Source organism: Apus apus, chromosome 3 (assembly GCF_020740795.1).
Source record: "Apus apus isolate bApuApu2 chromosome 3, bApuApu2.pri.cur, whole genome shotgun sequence".
NCBI lineage: Eukaryota > Metazoa > Chordata > Aves > Apodiformes > Apodidae > Apus > Apus apus.
The window spans coordinates 73,826,331-73,841,840 of NC_067284.1; the positions used below are offsets into that span (position 1 = coordinate 73,826,331).

At 37.5% G+C, this 15,510-nt stretch overlaps 1 protein-coding gene across 3 annotated transcripts in view; it reads right to left on the reverse strand.

Moving 5' to 3' along the window:
- The window catches only part of BABAM2 (BRISC and BRCA1 A complex member 2), a 172,982-nt gene that overhangs the window by 67,835 nt on the left and 89,637 nt on the right, over positions 1 to 15,510 (reverse strand). For all 3 annotated transcript variants that reach the window (XM_051614076.1, XM_051614075.1, XM_051614077.1), the window contains exon 7: positions 11,937 to 12,046. In XM_051614076.1, the coding sequence (XP_051470036.1) occupies positions 11,937 to 12,046 (110 nt within the window). The remainder of the gene's footprint in view (positions 1 to 11,936; positions 12,047 to 15,510) is intronic.

Genomic DNA, 15,510 nt, shown 5'->3' on the forward strand with positions numbered 1-15,510 from the left:
TATAATCAGCTTGCCAACTGCAGTATCTTTATGTTATTGATGTATTCTGGCAGGGGTCAAGGCTCAAAAAAATATGGAACTATAAAAAAAAAAACAACCTTTTTCATGGTGGAAAGAAATGTACTTCTACAAGTATTGATTTTTTAATTTCATTTTCTTTCGAGTACACTCCTCAAATGACAACCACAGAGATGCTACAGAAATCTGTACCACATGTCAGAGCACCTAAATGAGTATCACCTCAAGACAGCCTATTGCACAAAACACTCTGCTGCCACAAGGCCTCAGCACAGTGTTACTATAAATCCTGATCACCCCTACATTCTTGACTTTAAAGGGAGTCGGTTGCAGGACCTTGTTAGATATTAATTAACAAAAAACAGGGAGTTGCCTTGGTGAAAAGTAAACAACATTCCAATTGCACAGAGTCTGATGTAACATGGGTGGCTGCATATAGACTCTACCGTTGAACTGTTAAACAAAATGTGCTGAACAGATTGGTAGATGAACAAAAATAGAATGCTAGACTTCCATGGCATTCGTATAACAAATAAAACCAGGGTAAATCAACCCTTTTTTCTAGCATTTTAAGCATGCTTTGTTGTACATTGAAAGTACTCAACAATGCCAGCTGTACTGCCAAGATCATTAGCTGCTAGCGACTAGTTGTTCTATTTCATGTTATTTTTTAAAAAATTTTGCTACAGTATATGAGATTTAAGAAAGGGTAATACAAATTAGGATTTGTGTACTGAAAAGAGACTAGAAGCCTTCAGTATACACAGCTAAAAAATAAGTAAAAGAGATATCCCCGTATTATGTGCCTTGGTGTGGCAAGGCATAGCACCACCCTCAATATTGACCCAAATTCTTTCATTTTTGGCCCCATACTGCCCTGCACTGCTCTAAATTGTGTCTCGTACTAGCTAGTCCCAAAGGAACATGTAATGGTGATACCTGTCAGAATGCAGCAAACTCATGCCATGCCTTTACTGTGTTAGTAGCGAGATGGTAACTTACTGTAACTTTATACTAGGTCATCAGGACCTCCAGCCAGAGCAACGTCTAGCTAGAAAAATATCCTTAACACCTGACTGTCCTGTGCTGCTGGAGAAGCATGATGAGACTAACCAGAGAACCACAATTTATGGGGGAAGCAAGTGGCGTTAAGAGAGCTTCTGTTACTGATTCAGAGCTGAAATGGAGGAATGGTAGCTCAAGAATGTAAAGTCCCTTGCTTCCAACACGACCATGATAAATGGCACACTGTTAACAACATTGTGTAACACTCCTACAACAAACTGTGCAGCTTTAATCCAGAGGGACCTTAATGTTCTCAAAGACTAGGCCAACTGAGGCCCTGGGATGTTGAGACAGGACTTTCAGAGGAACTCCTCCCCTTAGGAGGACAGCAGAGCCTCACGGAGGCTATAGGATCTCCACTGTGAGAAGTGTTCAAGATGTGGCCAGACAAAGGCTCTGCTACACAAAGCCTGACCCAGGGGTAGTCCCACGCCAAGCAGGAAGCTGGGCTGGATGCTTTAGAGTTCTTTTCAAAGAGCTCTACGACTCTGATGTGAAATCTACCACTTATTTGCTGAACACGAGTTTTCTACAAAACCGCTATAGTTATCACAGGTTAAGGAACTGTATGTATTTTCTAAATTTGATAAAACTTGCAAAATTTTAACAAATTATTTGAAAAAACAAAATCAGCATAGATATTCAAAGTATTGAGAAATTTGAACCCACTTACTGCTGAGACATGTACTCTAAACAGAATACTGTCAAGGAGGGGAAAAAAGGTTGTTCAGTGGTATGTAACCCAGGTTTTGACAAATATAACAAAAATGGAATTTTTCTTGAAGCTTTCTCTCATTTGATAAATAGAAACAATTCATTTCAAAGAGCGTTGAAAATAAACTTGAAATAAACATTTTTATGATAGAATACTGTTAACATGTTTTAAAAGAAGAGAACAAAGGCAAAACCAGCACTAAATGACTGTTCTGAATGCACACTGATTCTGTAGGAAGGACGATTAAAAGGGTTGCTAGATTTTCATCCATCACTCAGTGTCTAAACTTTAAGCAAGACTTCTTTTGTCAAGATTTACTTTCATCATTCAACTCTCCTCACGGTTTCTATGTCAACTGCAGGAAAAAATGCTACCTGACGTGCAAAAAAACAGAGGCTCACTTCTTGAAAACGAACCACATTTTCAGAGATATGTGCAGAGCTAAACACAAATGGTCAAAACAGAAACCAGAAAATAGTGACGGAACTTAAAAAAAAAAGAAAAAAAAAAAGAAGGCAGTTAAGAGGAACTTAAGTGGTAGGTAAGTGAATTGAAAACAACCGGATTTGAGGTAGTAGGAAGCAAGTTACACAGTCCTCATTATGGCTACAAAAGAAACACAGGCAATCTTTGAGCAATGGCATAAATGAAGAAGATCACTATGTAATTACACATACATGCCATCTAACCATTTTATAATTACAGAATAAAAGGAAAAAAAGATTTAAGAAATCTGGGAAGCAGATTGAAAACATGACCTGAAGGAAACACCTCCACAAAATGCCCCATCATGTCCCACTTTCTCTAGTAGTGGGCTGCTGCTCCTTGAGGTCCATGCAGCCTCCTAGGATAGACAGAGGTTGCACAGATGTTTGGCTTACTATTGAAGGCAACCATGAAGAAAGGAAAAGGAAAGGAAAGCAAGCAGCAGCCGCGCTGAAGAGCAGAACTGCTTTGCACGCAGTACTTAACATATGGAATAAACAGTACTGAGAGAACACAAGGAAACAATTAGTCTAAACGGTTTTGTAAATATCTTGGACCAACACCAAAAGAGAAGAATACTGAGGAAGACACTGACTAATTCAGGGGAGAGAAGGGGCCTAGATGGCTTTTCTGGCCTCCTTCTGTCCTTATGTGCCCTGTATTTATATTTGAATGCTTGCATTAGCCAGCATATAGGCTATTTAAGGTCAGGAAAGCATTGCAGTAGCACAGCTGCCTCCAGCAAGTAGTGCTTGACATCACTAAACCACACAGAAGAGCACAGCCCTTTTATTGGCTTCTACAGCAAATATCTGCAAGCAGAATTGTTTTGCTCTATTTGTACAGGTTTTTCCACTGCACTGTGGTGTCTGCAGCTTTGGTACTAAGAGAGTCTCCTCCACTGAAACTGTTAAATCCCAGAAGTTTTCTCCTCATGTGTTTTCAGTGGCCCCTGATCAGAAACCAGCTTAAAACAATTCTGTTTTAAAATCCAACAAAGAATGTACATTTTCATAGTCTAAATTTTCAGTTCCTGCCAAATTTAATTTGTCTTTCTCCGCTGGATGTTTGACACATACTGCAAACTCGTATTAAATATCACACATGAGATCTGTGATTACATTCTATAATATTCATGGTTCACACGTGTGTTTTCCAAATTATACATTAAAAAGTGTGGGTATTTTTTTCCATTAACACATTGGCTACAAGATTCATAGAAATCAAAAAGACAGAAATTGATGTTAAACCCACTGAAATGAAAGGATTTCAAAATACTGCTACCACATGTCATGTTTGATAAATGTCTTAAATAAGCATTTCCAAATTTTCTTCACTAGATATAGCAAAGACTGCACAAAAAAATGTTCAGAAACCCAAAAAACCAAAATAATGAAAGGCAGGTGTGTGTCACAGTGTACACCAGAGTTGTGGCTCTTAAATCATCTAGATCAAAGACCTGTTAGAACACCCAAGTTCCTCCCTATCCAAGCTCTTGGGGCTTCTTCGAATGAAAATCAGGGTGAGAAGTAGGATCTTGAACATACAGATCTTCTCCTGATACCGATTTTGAATTTGACCAAGGTGCAAACTTCAGAGGCAGGCCGCAGCGTTTAGCTGGAGCTTGTCAAAACTTGAAGACAGCAGAGGAATTAATTGATCTGCCATGGAAGAGAGCAGGAAACAGCAATATTTGTTTTAGGTACAAAAGAGGACTAAAGGTACACATTTTTTTTTCTTGACAGGAAAAAAATAAAAGCAAGTTTCTTTAAATATAAAAGGAATATGCAAATCCTTGGATGTAAGGTGGCCCACAGGCCAACTCTAACTACCTCTGTGTGTTTCTTCCAGGTTGCAGATTAATCCCTTGCTAGACATCAAGATGTGATCACTGTCAAGGAATGAAAGATGCTCTCCAATCTTACGTTTTTGGCTGTTTCTGCATTCGACAAAGATTTATTTACATGTTTTTCATAAAGCAAACCTATAAAACAGATCAACTTAGTTCCATTTAAATAATTAGTTTACTAAGCTGCCTACAATCTGCACTTTTATTTAAAGAAAGATAAAGTTTGATATAGTTACAGGATGCCTGTGTTGGGTGTACAATTCAACAAATCCTTGTGAATTGATAAGGGAATTCCCCAGAGGAATGCTCTTAGTATTTCTGAAGAGAGTTCTGTTACCTAGAAAAAGATTATTCAACCAAAAGTCTCATATGTGGGAATATGTCTTTTACACATGTTCTCCAGGTAAGTCCAGCATGCAAGTGCTGGAAGAAAACAGGGTTTTGGCTAATGTTCACATGAATCAAGTAGCTCATGTGGTTAAGCAGCAGGACAGACTGTGACTACCTCATGTACCTTAAATTAAACCAGCAATAAAATGAATCACATTCTTGACAATCATTAGAAAAAAGGAAACCCCCAGAAACCCAGTAGTGCAACAATCAGCCAGGGTTTATTTTAAAAAATGGCATCTTCCTACAATAGCTAGCTAGGGAGGTGTAAAGCTGCTATCAAGAAGACATTAAGCTTAAAGTGCCACTGATTACTGGCAGGAAAGAGGGAGGTGAAATGCAAAGAAAACTGTTAGGTGGTACCTAGTACTACTGTGAGGTCAGGAAACTTACGGAAAAAAGGCAGGTTGGCAGGGGAATGAGGCCTTCTGGCAATCTTGAAGAATGCACTTCAGTCCTTGCTTTTGCTCACACAGATGGCGCAACCAAGATCCTTCCACTTACAGCCTGCATCCTGCCCGTCGGTGTCCCTGCAGAGCAGTTCCTCTGCCATCCTCAATCCAAGCTCCATAAGGCATTACATCCCCCACTAAAATGCAGAAATGTGGTTGCCAGTGGCTACTGCCAGGTCTCCCCAGTTGGAGGGGAAGACGGTGACAACAGACGTAATTAAACCTGAGGCCTTTCACATACAACTCAATTCTGCATTTCACATTTTTTAGAGGTTTTATCTGAAAATCCTTAACTTTTAACTTTCAAGTGGTCAAAAATTTGTACCCACTGAACATGACCATCTGGACGCAAGCATTAAACAGTAGCTGAACTTTTGCTAACTGTTTTAAATAACAAGATAGGAAAAATCTGAAGACAGAACACTGTAATATACAGATTGCAACTGAGTGAAGTTCTCTGAAAACAAATGACTTAGTCACCATATTCAAAACGCAAGCCACACATCCCAAATATGCAAAAAGCAGCTTCAGTAAAGGGTACTCTGTTAAAAGACAGTATTGTGGCCTGTAGTGGTGGGTTTCAATTTACATCAAGAACTGGGAAAAATACCCACGCGTCAACAAAAGTGGGTTCAAAACGTACTCTAGGAAATTTGTGTTTTCCTAACTGTTGAGTAAATGTGCTTTTCTATACTCCCAGCATTTGCTGCTAAGAAAAAAATCTAATTAACTCATTGTAACTCCTGTTAGTCAGTTCTGGTAATTAATGCCCAGTGAGAACGGATATAGTTGAACAGCAGAAGCTCAACTTTGAACTTAAAGAAAAGCCCTCCATGACCTGCTCATGTGATTAGTTTGAAGGATAAATTGGCATAAGTCTCAGACTTGTAAGATAATTTTTAAATTTGATGCAGTCTTTAACTCCAAAGCACTTTTTTTCTGCAAGAGCTATTTCACTCCGAAGAGATAGCCTTCAATTGTGATTTCCCAGTAACCCTGTATATCATTGGTTTTTTAAGTAGTATTTAATAGCAGCACATTATTCTTCAAACCACAATTAACTTAGCCCTGGATAAACTCCAATTTATGTTTCCCTATGTATAAATTTTACAATTCAGATACCACCTGATTTTTTTCATTGCATTTTTAAGAAATATCTAATTAGAAATTTTTTAAGTTAACATTTCACCCCAGCTAGCAGAGCCTCCTGCTTGCTCTATTGCTGCCATATTGCAAGCATAATAGAATTAAATAGAATAGAATAAAAAAAGATGACCCTTGTTTCAAATATCTCTGGTCAGCCTAACTAATTTTATGGAAAACACTTCAATGAATTTAATGTGGCCCACACAGTTCTTTAGAACAAAAGATCTTACAAAAAACCCAAAAGATTCCTATTAATGTTTAGGCATGAAAAAATTCCTGCCACCTGTGACAGAAACAGTTCAGTACTAACATGGACTGATTCTGTTCAGCAGGCTTCCTTTCTACCACAGAAACATTTCAGGAATGGAAAATGAAATCTACCATGTGTGCTCTGATGTCTTGGGGAAATATCTGAGAACGGCATTTCAGTACTGCACCTGGAATGTCAGAATGGCAGTAAGTGAAGAATGAAGAATACTGTGTGACATCCTAAAGAAAAATTACTTCGTTCTCTATTTCCTTCCTTACCTCTGTTTCTATGAGGGCAAATACACCTAGAAGCAGTGATACCACAGTAAAAATGCTGAGGAGGAGATTTTAGAATAATACAGCTTTACAAGAGTACTTAGAAATACTTTTGTTGAAACAGATTATTACAATGAAAGTGGCATACTCACAGCATATGACAACATAACATGAAAAAGAATTGTATATTTAATTAGGGTAGCATAAAAGAAACTATACGTACACAAGAGAAAAAATGCAATGCCTTAATGGAAAGATTTGTACCTAACGGAAGCAAATCTGTTTAAAACTACTGAAATGTTGTGGACCATTTCACTCTAGTCAGAAACATGCAGAGCAAGGGAGCTGAAGAAGACTGTCTTGAATCATGCTTCTTTATTTTTTTGTAATTTCTTACTAATCCCATTTTCTATACATACTTTCTACTATATAAAAGAATCCTTTAAAGGGTATAGTACTTGGTACATATAATATAAACTACTCTCTCCACCATCAGGTTACAGAACCAAATGCACAAAGGCAAGTGATCTGAGAGAAGCCTGACAAAACAACCGGGAAGACATAAACCCTTCCCAACGTTCAAATCTCAGTTTTGCTCTGAGACTTGAGGCAACACTGAGCTTTGGAGTGCCACAAAGTGTACATCACACTAACAACTTCCCCTTCTCTCCTATACAGAGAAACTGGTACCTCATTACCAACAACAAAATCAGTCCCACCAAACTGCCTCAAGTATTTCATACCTCAATGACTAGGTCTAATTGCTTGGTCTCTAAATGAAAGAAAACCATCTTAAAAATCTCACTAACTGAACCATTTAAGGACAGCCTTAACATGCCCAATATTAAAGCACCATTTAGATTACGGTCACATAAACCTTAGTTCTTCTAGAAATATTTTCACTAATTGTTCCGTGTGTGTTCTTCAGAGGAAAAAGGAACAGCCAGTACAGCTGAACACCTGGGACAGAAGTACAAGTCAATGTGTTTTGACTGTCAATCCAAGTCGAGTCAAAGAGTTCAGCCCAGGTTCTCGTTATTCTCCCGTGCCTGCACGAGAAGGTTAAATGCAGTCACCGAACTCTGCATACCACCCTCAGTTACAAAGAACCCTCTGGCACAGCTCCCAGACCAGTAAAACCCAACCATTTCAGTCCTCTAAGCATGGAGCCTGATCCATTTAAGCAAAACAAGTTCTCCTGACAGCTGGTTTTCTTAGCATATTCACGTCCGCATATTTATCAGAGAAAAGCCCTCCAGGACAACAGTGTTTACTGCAGGATTATTTCTGTGAATTCAGGGAACACAGCATTCACCGAGCAACAGTGTTTCTATCCTTACATCCTTTTTTCTTAAAGTGTGAACCAAGATGAACCCATTTTGATTTTATTTAGCATGAACAACTCACGAAGGAAAAAAGAAAAAAATACTTGCACTAATTCTTATTTTTTAAAATACCCTTCTGATCCACACTAATGTGTAGTACGCTGACACACATTTTAAGCATTAATATAGAAACTAGCTGTTCCATCCTGCACTGACTCCTTGGATTAAGATTCCAGTGACCTTCAATAAATGGAAACCAAAGATATTATGGCTATTTTTATTGCCAATTTCCTTTCAGTATGAATTATCTAGTATACTTCCAGTAGAAAGATAACTTTGAGCAAGCAAGATGCTTCCTACCAACAGGTTTAGAGACACTATGAATAATGCATGGAAATATGATAGACACATAAGGAGTAAGTATCCCAGCAGCTCATGGTGCAGATGAGAGCAGAAGCAACCTCAGAATACATCTGTGCGTACCCAGCAGCAGAGGGAGGTCAGGTCTATGAGCAAGTGAGAGGCCTCAGGCACTGACTGACACTGCTCAGCTCTCCGACCCTTTCCCCAAAGCACAGCAACCCTCAGCAGGGGCTGCAGAGCATCCTGTGGCCAGTCCCATGCCCCTGGTGCAAGGAGGAGGAGCAGGATGAGCTGAGGACATACTCACAGATGCTCAACAAGCACCATCTTCTCAAGTTGGGTGGTCAGTCTGCACGCTCCCCCAGCTTACCACTTCCTCCAGAAGTGTGCAGAAACTTGTTTTTATGAACTGCAGTTATGATGGCAGTTTTTTAAACAAGACATCTATCGTAAATACACCCCATTTCACTCTAATTAATCTAATTTTTGAAATCATTAAAAGCAACTGTTGCTGGCATCTGCTTACTCATACAGTGCAATAAAGAGTAAGAATTCTTAAAATTATAAAACTAAAGGTTTTTTAAGTGATTGATTTCAAATTGAGGAAACATTAAATAGAAATTGCTGTTACTGTGTTTTGAACAATGAATAATTAAAGGCATTTTTAAATTAGCAACTTTTAATGAAATAATTAAACCACACAGAGCTATGAATAATTATTGCCGAGATTTTTACAAACTAACACAAATGCTTCCCATCCCTAAGTGCGGTGTTGTTCTTTTACTGTAAGAATTGAACTTGACACTCTTGCTGCCAGACACCACGGAAGTCAGTGGAACACTGACATTGACTCAAATGAGCCACAGTACTTCTCTACTGCATTTTTACCTGTTTCTTTAATATATGAGCTTTTTCAAGCTAACTTAGCCCCAGCTCTTAAAAAGTGGACATTTCCCTCATTTTGCAAACCTCTTTTGCAGAGTCTATGGCCAAGAGCAGTCATCACCATTATTATGTTTACCGTCCATCTAAAAATAGAGCAAATCTGCTTCACAATAACCCTTCAAAGCAAAAACACTGTATTCACATTGCTAGGGCTTAAATTCACTGACGAGATGTGTGGGTATGTATCATTTTTAGAAAACACAATGTGGGAATGCATGTTTATATGGTAGAATATAAAAGCAATGAAACCTCTTGAGAAAGCAGGAGATAACACCCGTTACACAAACAGGCCCTTTGTGCTGATTTCTCCACAAAGCTGAACCATTTCTATCTGAAAATGCTTTTTCATGCATCAGGAAAATGCTATTCCTGTTTGCTCGTTCTTCCTAAGGTGAACAGAGTTTAGTATTAGCAAAATAATTGTGGGAATTTGGTATTTTTCCTGTTTTCTTGAGTACTTGGGAATGTTATGTTGGGAACTGTCAACCACTACTTACTCCACCTCAAAATCTACTGCATAAAAAAAATACACTGGTAATTTGCTTACATGGCTTTTGTAGATGCAATTACTGTTAGCAGCAGGGAAGAACTTTTATAAGCAGAACACAATTCAAATGTAACATGCCATAGCCTCAAGTCATTAAAGTAATCCTCAGGGCTTTTTGAGGGTTTTTTGTACTTTTGGCAAAAAGTATAAAGAAGTACACATTGTTGCTTCAGTTCCCAAACACTGGAAAGTTAAATATCTAGACCCTACTAAACAGAGTAGCGACTGGATTTGGGAAAGAACAAGAGACAACTGTATCTGTGTTATTAAAGTGCAATCGAACAAACATTGAAAACATACCCATACAAATTTTCATGGCACATAAAAAGTCACCAGTAGAATAAAGGAAGGTTCAAGAATTCCCAAGCAACTCTGGTAGTATGGGCTACCAGTATCCAAATGCTGTGACGAGTATCTTACAAATGCGAGAGGATAGATTGAGTTATGAGTCAAGAATCTCAAATTTGATAGACAGATAAGGTAACAAGGTGTGGTATGGAACTCCAGGGTTTACTGGGATGATTTTAACATGACTACATAAGCTATAAACAACAAAGCCATAAATACATCAGACATGTCAGATATGTACTAATACCACCCAAGTATCTTTCTGCTATAATGCTCTACATCACACATGTAAAATCAGATATTCTTTAGGGCAGTGAAAGAAAATTTAATACTTTTAGAAAGACTAACTGTTCCTTTGTATTGCTATTCTGCTTGGTTTCAAGAGGTTAGCATCTTTCTAAAGATACTATTGAAAGTGGGAAAATAAGCAGCACATTCATTAGCACATGGGTCATTCGGACAGATGTACCTTGGTGGCCTTAGAGACATTTAAGAGTCATTATGTGACTAGAGCTGAAAATACAGTGGGAAATAGTGACAACCCACTTGCTTTCAACAACAGCTGAGCAGAAGAATCCTTTGGAACATGGAAGGATATATACATGTTTGACTACAATTGCTCCCTCAACTAATGCTGCCAAAAAAGTATTGAACTGATAAAAAAGATGAAAATGTAAAAGCTACTAAATGTATTGTGTGTGTGTTTGCATGTGTAAACTAGGTTTTCATAAATAAAATATCTGGGAAGTCTTATGCCTTTATCTAAGTCAAATCTTGGGTTTTGTTTTTTAAAATTGCATCCAACAGTTTATCCAGACCAACGCTCTGCTGTGCAAAATGCCAAGATACCATGTTACTTCACAAACTTTATCACTGAGTTATTATAAAACTGTGGTAGTCAGCATTTTCCATCTTTTCTTCTCTACCCAGAAGTGTCATTACCACTTCAGAGGAAAGCCACTACAGCATTAACCAGAAAAACAAATTAAACAATTTAGACCAGCTTAACTGTTGTATACCTGAACAGTCTAATGTGGTCACTTTTTTGAAGCCGATGTTACAACACTGAGATACTGAGGGAAAGATACTGAACATAAAGACACTCCTTAATTCCAGAAATGGAGTAAGAAAAATTTAATTAAAGTAGACTGATTTCTAATCTTCATCTTTCCATTTTAGGAGCAAAAATTTGTTTCTCAGCAAATCTGTTTGCGAACTGGCAAACAGATCAGTAAGGTTCAACAATCCTAAAGTAAAACATTCAGATACCTCCTGAAACCAGTAACTTATTTAAGCTGTTAATTTCTGAAACACAGTTAACTTTAAACTTCAGCTTCTACACAGCAATAGTTTATTCAAAGGTATTCTGTTTATATGGAGAACTTACCTTCCCAAAAGGAAATTAAAGATTCCTCCACAAAAACGTTATTGGCATGCTGTACCATAGGAGACACTCAAAAATGCTGCTACAGGAGAGCACAGCATAGTTTTCATGGAATATGATGATACAAGGATACCACATGTAGCTAATGATGACTTATCTTCATCCATATGTAATAAAACCATAAACACAGAACTAGCTGAAAGAAGCTCTATCATTTCTCCATCACACACACACTTGCAGTAGTCCTTATGACTTTAAGCAATTTAAAGCAAAAGCACGTTATCAACTAGCCAACATTTCTCACATACATCAGGGAAAAATTGAAAAGTTCAAAGAAGAAAAAGAATGAACACTCCAGAAAAAAACTGTCTTACTCACTGTTCAATACGTGGGGACAGATACAACTTAGGAAAAACCTGAGTAGCCTCTGCATCCTCAAAACTAACAGAGAGAAGTGCAACATCTTCTCCAGGATCTTCATTCACATCCTGTACATAAAAAATAATGTATATATAAAATGGCAAATAAGAAACTGACGAGTTAAAAGCTCACAGATAACAACTAATAAGTCAAATACCAATTTATTTAGGAGATACTTCAGTGAGGAATGTAATGTGTAAATATTGAAAAATAATTTTCAAATGTATTACCTCTTACTATATTAGCACTTAAAAGATATTCTATCATGCTTAATTTCCTTTAGAGTATCAAAATAAGATTACTGGGTAAGTAAGTGTGCAGTAGTGTAGCTCCTCCACAATTAGCTTAGCTACATATCTCATTACAGACGGAAATTTAATTTTTAAGAATTCTTGGTTTAACACTAGTACCCGAAACAAATGCCACAGAATTTTAAAAAATATTATAATATCAATGAGTACTGACCACAGATTTTATATTTGTTATTTTTCAAAGTAGTATATTGTCCAAATTTTCTGCTGTACTCTAACTCCTACATCTCTTGTGGATGGAAAACACTTTTGACATAAAGAAATTGTATCTAGAAGTCATTGTCCCCAGGTTTCCTGCAAATTAAACCCAGGCATTACTTTTAGCAAAGACTGTATACTCTAAAAACTACTGTAAGAAGGAAAAGAATTCGTGCTAAATACTGTGACAGTCAAGCTTAGTACATTTACAGTTTACACTCTCTTTGTATCAAAACAATCAGCTACAGTTTTAGGATCAGATAAAACAAATTGTTTCTGGTTAGGACCTGACATCTCTCCAATTCATAAATCACATAAGCATGAACAAGTGTATTTCTGCTACACACAACTTCATTCCAGCTCCTGACCTCTAGTTAGCAGTGCAGTCACCTTCATCGACAGCAAGTAATTCTTGCTGCTCACAAAGAAGTCCTTTAATGTGTTTGTGCATATGTACATAGCAACTTGCCAAGATGCTTTTGTTTTTATCCGTTTTGGAAAAATATGAGAGGAAATAGATAACCCAGCAGATACGTGCTCAAAGCAGGATCAAGATGGTGCAGTGTACCCTGGTATGCTCTGTCCCACAAGCAGCTTTGAGGAAGGAACATGCAAACCACTAAAACATTGTTAGGAGATCCTGCCTTATCAGGGGAGAAAAAAAAAAAAGAGAAAAAAAGAAAAAAAAAAAAGAAAAAAAAGTGACTGCTGAGTGGTTTCAGGAAGAAAATCTCGTGCCATTTGAAGCTTTGGCAGGACTGAAATTGTTACTGTCCAGAGAGACTAGCTGCATACCAGCTATTACGTGCAGAACACAACATGCCAAGACATTTAGTGATAAGCTGCAGGGAAGAATGGGTCTTAAAAAAGCCTAATTGTCTTAGATGAAAAATGAGACAGCTCACAGTGTTTTCTTAGGTTCTGCCTTGGTGTGCAGCTCATTTCTGACAGCTGAAAGCGTCCTCTTAGAAATGCCTACATGACAGTCAGGAGCACACTCAGACTGGAAATCAGAACACGGTTTTAGCCTGCAGTTGAAGGACAACACTCCATACGAGTGGTGAGGACTAAAAGCTAGATGTCGGGGTACAGATGGCATGTTTATGGATGGGACTATATGACATGGATGCCTGTAATAGCAACAGACAAGACTGCATGACCCATAATGTTACTTTCAGTATTCCATTTTCAAGTGGTACTATTCTCTACAGTACAAGCACAGATTACAAAACCTTTTTCAGGAAAACAAATAAAACAAAAAACAATCCCCCCCCCCCCACCTTTCTCCCAGTATTTAATAAATTTGCATTATTAAGGAAAAATTTAAACAAGGAACAGCTTTCACTCCTGAATCTCAGTATGGCATTAACTGGCTCTTTCCCACCAATTTGCTAATTGACAAACAAATGAAAAGAACTATTAAGACAAATTAGGCAGTAATGCTATTGATTTTAAAAGTTTTATAATAATGGGCATTCTTCAAGAGGTGACAAGTACATAATACACTTGCCCATGCATACATACAGTTCTTCCAAGATTATTCTTTTGTTTGTAATTATTTTAAAATAATTTGTTTTTACAGAAGATAACCTACATGTATTTTACAAGTTCCATGGACAAACCCAAACTTACTTAATCTTACACATAGTGCTTAAGCTTGTGTGCACACACAGACATCATGCATAAGAGCAGTTTCTAGAACATCATCCAGGTGCCTCCTGATCAAAGACAATCAAAACAAGGAAAAAAACAACAACCAACCCACATCCATTAATCCATACAGTAATATTACATTGTATTTCCTACACTCACTAGTGGCTTCTTTAATATGAAGACTCGTATCAGGGGAAAAAAACCCACACAACAACATAAATCATCACAGTATATTTGCATGTCAGTGTATAACAAATACAAATACCACTGCTGCTGCCAGCACAGCACTGCATTACACTCATAAGGCTACTGTCTAATGTGAGTTTGAGTACAGAAATTTGCATTCTTCTGTAGCCACCACTGCATATTTTTGGTCCACATGCCTCAGAAGTGAAAACTGTAATTTAAAAAAGATGCAAAATATCAGCATTCCTGCAGGTTTTAAAAAGATGCAATGAAGTAGCACCATGAAGTTGCTCAACCTTACTGCTCAGGTGGCTACAGATTTACAATTAAGACCCTTTGTACCCAACACAATAGTGCTTATTCCTTTCAGACTTTGTTACTTTTATTTATGCAAGAATCTGCTTGGTGGAACTGCATTCAACCCTAGCATGTCTTTACAACTGCCCTTTATAAAACTAAAGCAAAACCACATGTCTTACAGATAAACTGTGGAAAGCTTTTCAACTAATAGCCCTTTTTGATGCTGCCTGCGGCAGTCACAACTTAACTCCTTCAGTGACCTCTCTCCTGGTCATATCTACAAACCTGTTAGTGACTAGGTGAGATGATGAATCCTTATGCTACCAGGCAATGACATTTCCCCACCCAGGGGCTGAGATCCTTCGCTTACACCAAAGTGTACAAAGGCAAAGGTTGTCCTAATGCTTGTTATCAAAATCCACCCAGGCAGCATCTTCCCCTTTCCCATTTCTACATGCGTACTTCTTTCAAAGAACCGGCCAGATTTAAACAGAGCAGCAAAGCAAAAATCACCTCTCTTTTTATTTTTCAGTTGGCTCCAAAAGAGAGAGTGACATCCAATTGCTTTGGCAATATTCTTCCCTTTTAGGAAAAGAAAAAAAAAGAAGCAGCTGTTGAACACATTTTAATATTGAACACATTTTTTAATATTTAAGTAGCCATAATTTATATTCAACTTCCAACATTTAGTGTTAGAGGATTTTATTTTAAAATATTTTATATTTATATATAAAATGTATAAGTATATAAAATATATAGATTAAGAAAAATGTAAGTATGTGGGGAAGAAAAGAACAGTTTCCCACATGTGATTTTGTAAAAGAATTAAGAATGACAATTTTGTATAGAGGTTAGAACTTCCACACTGCAATACTACTTCCACA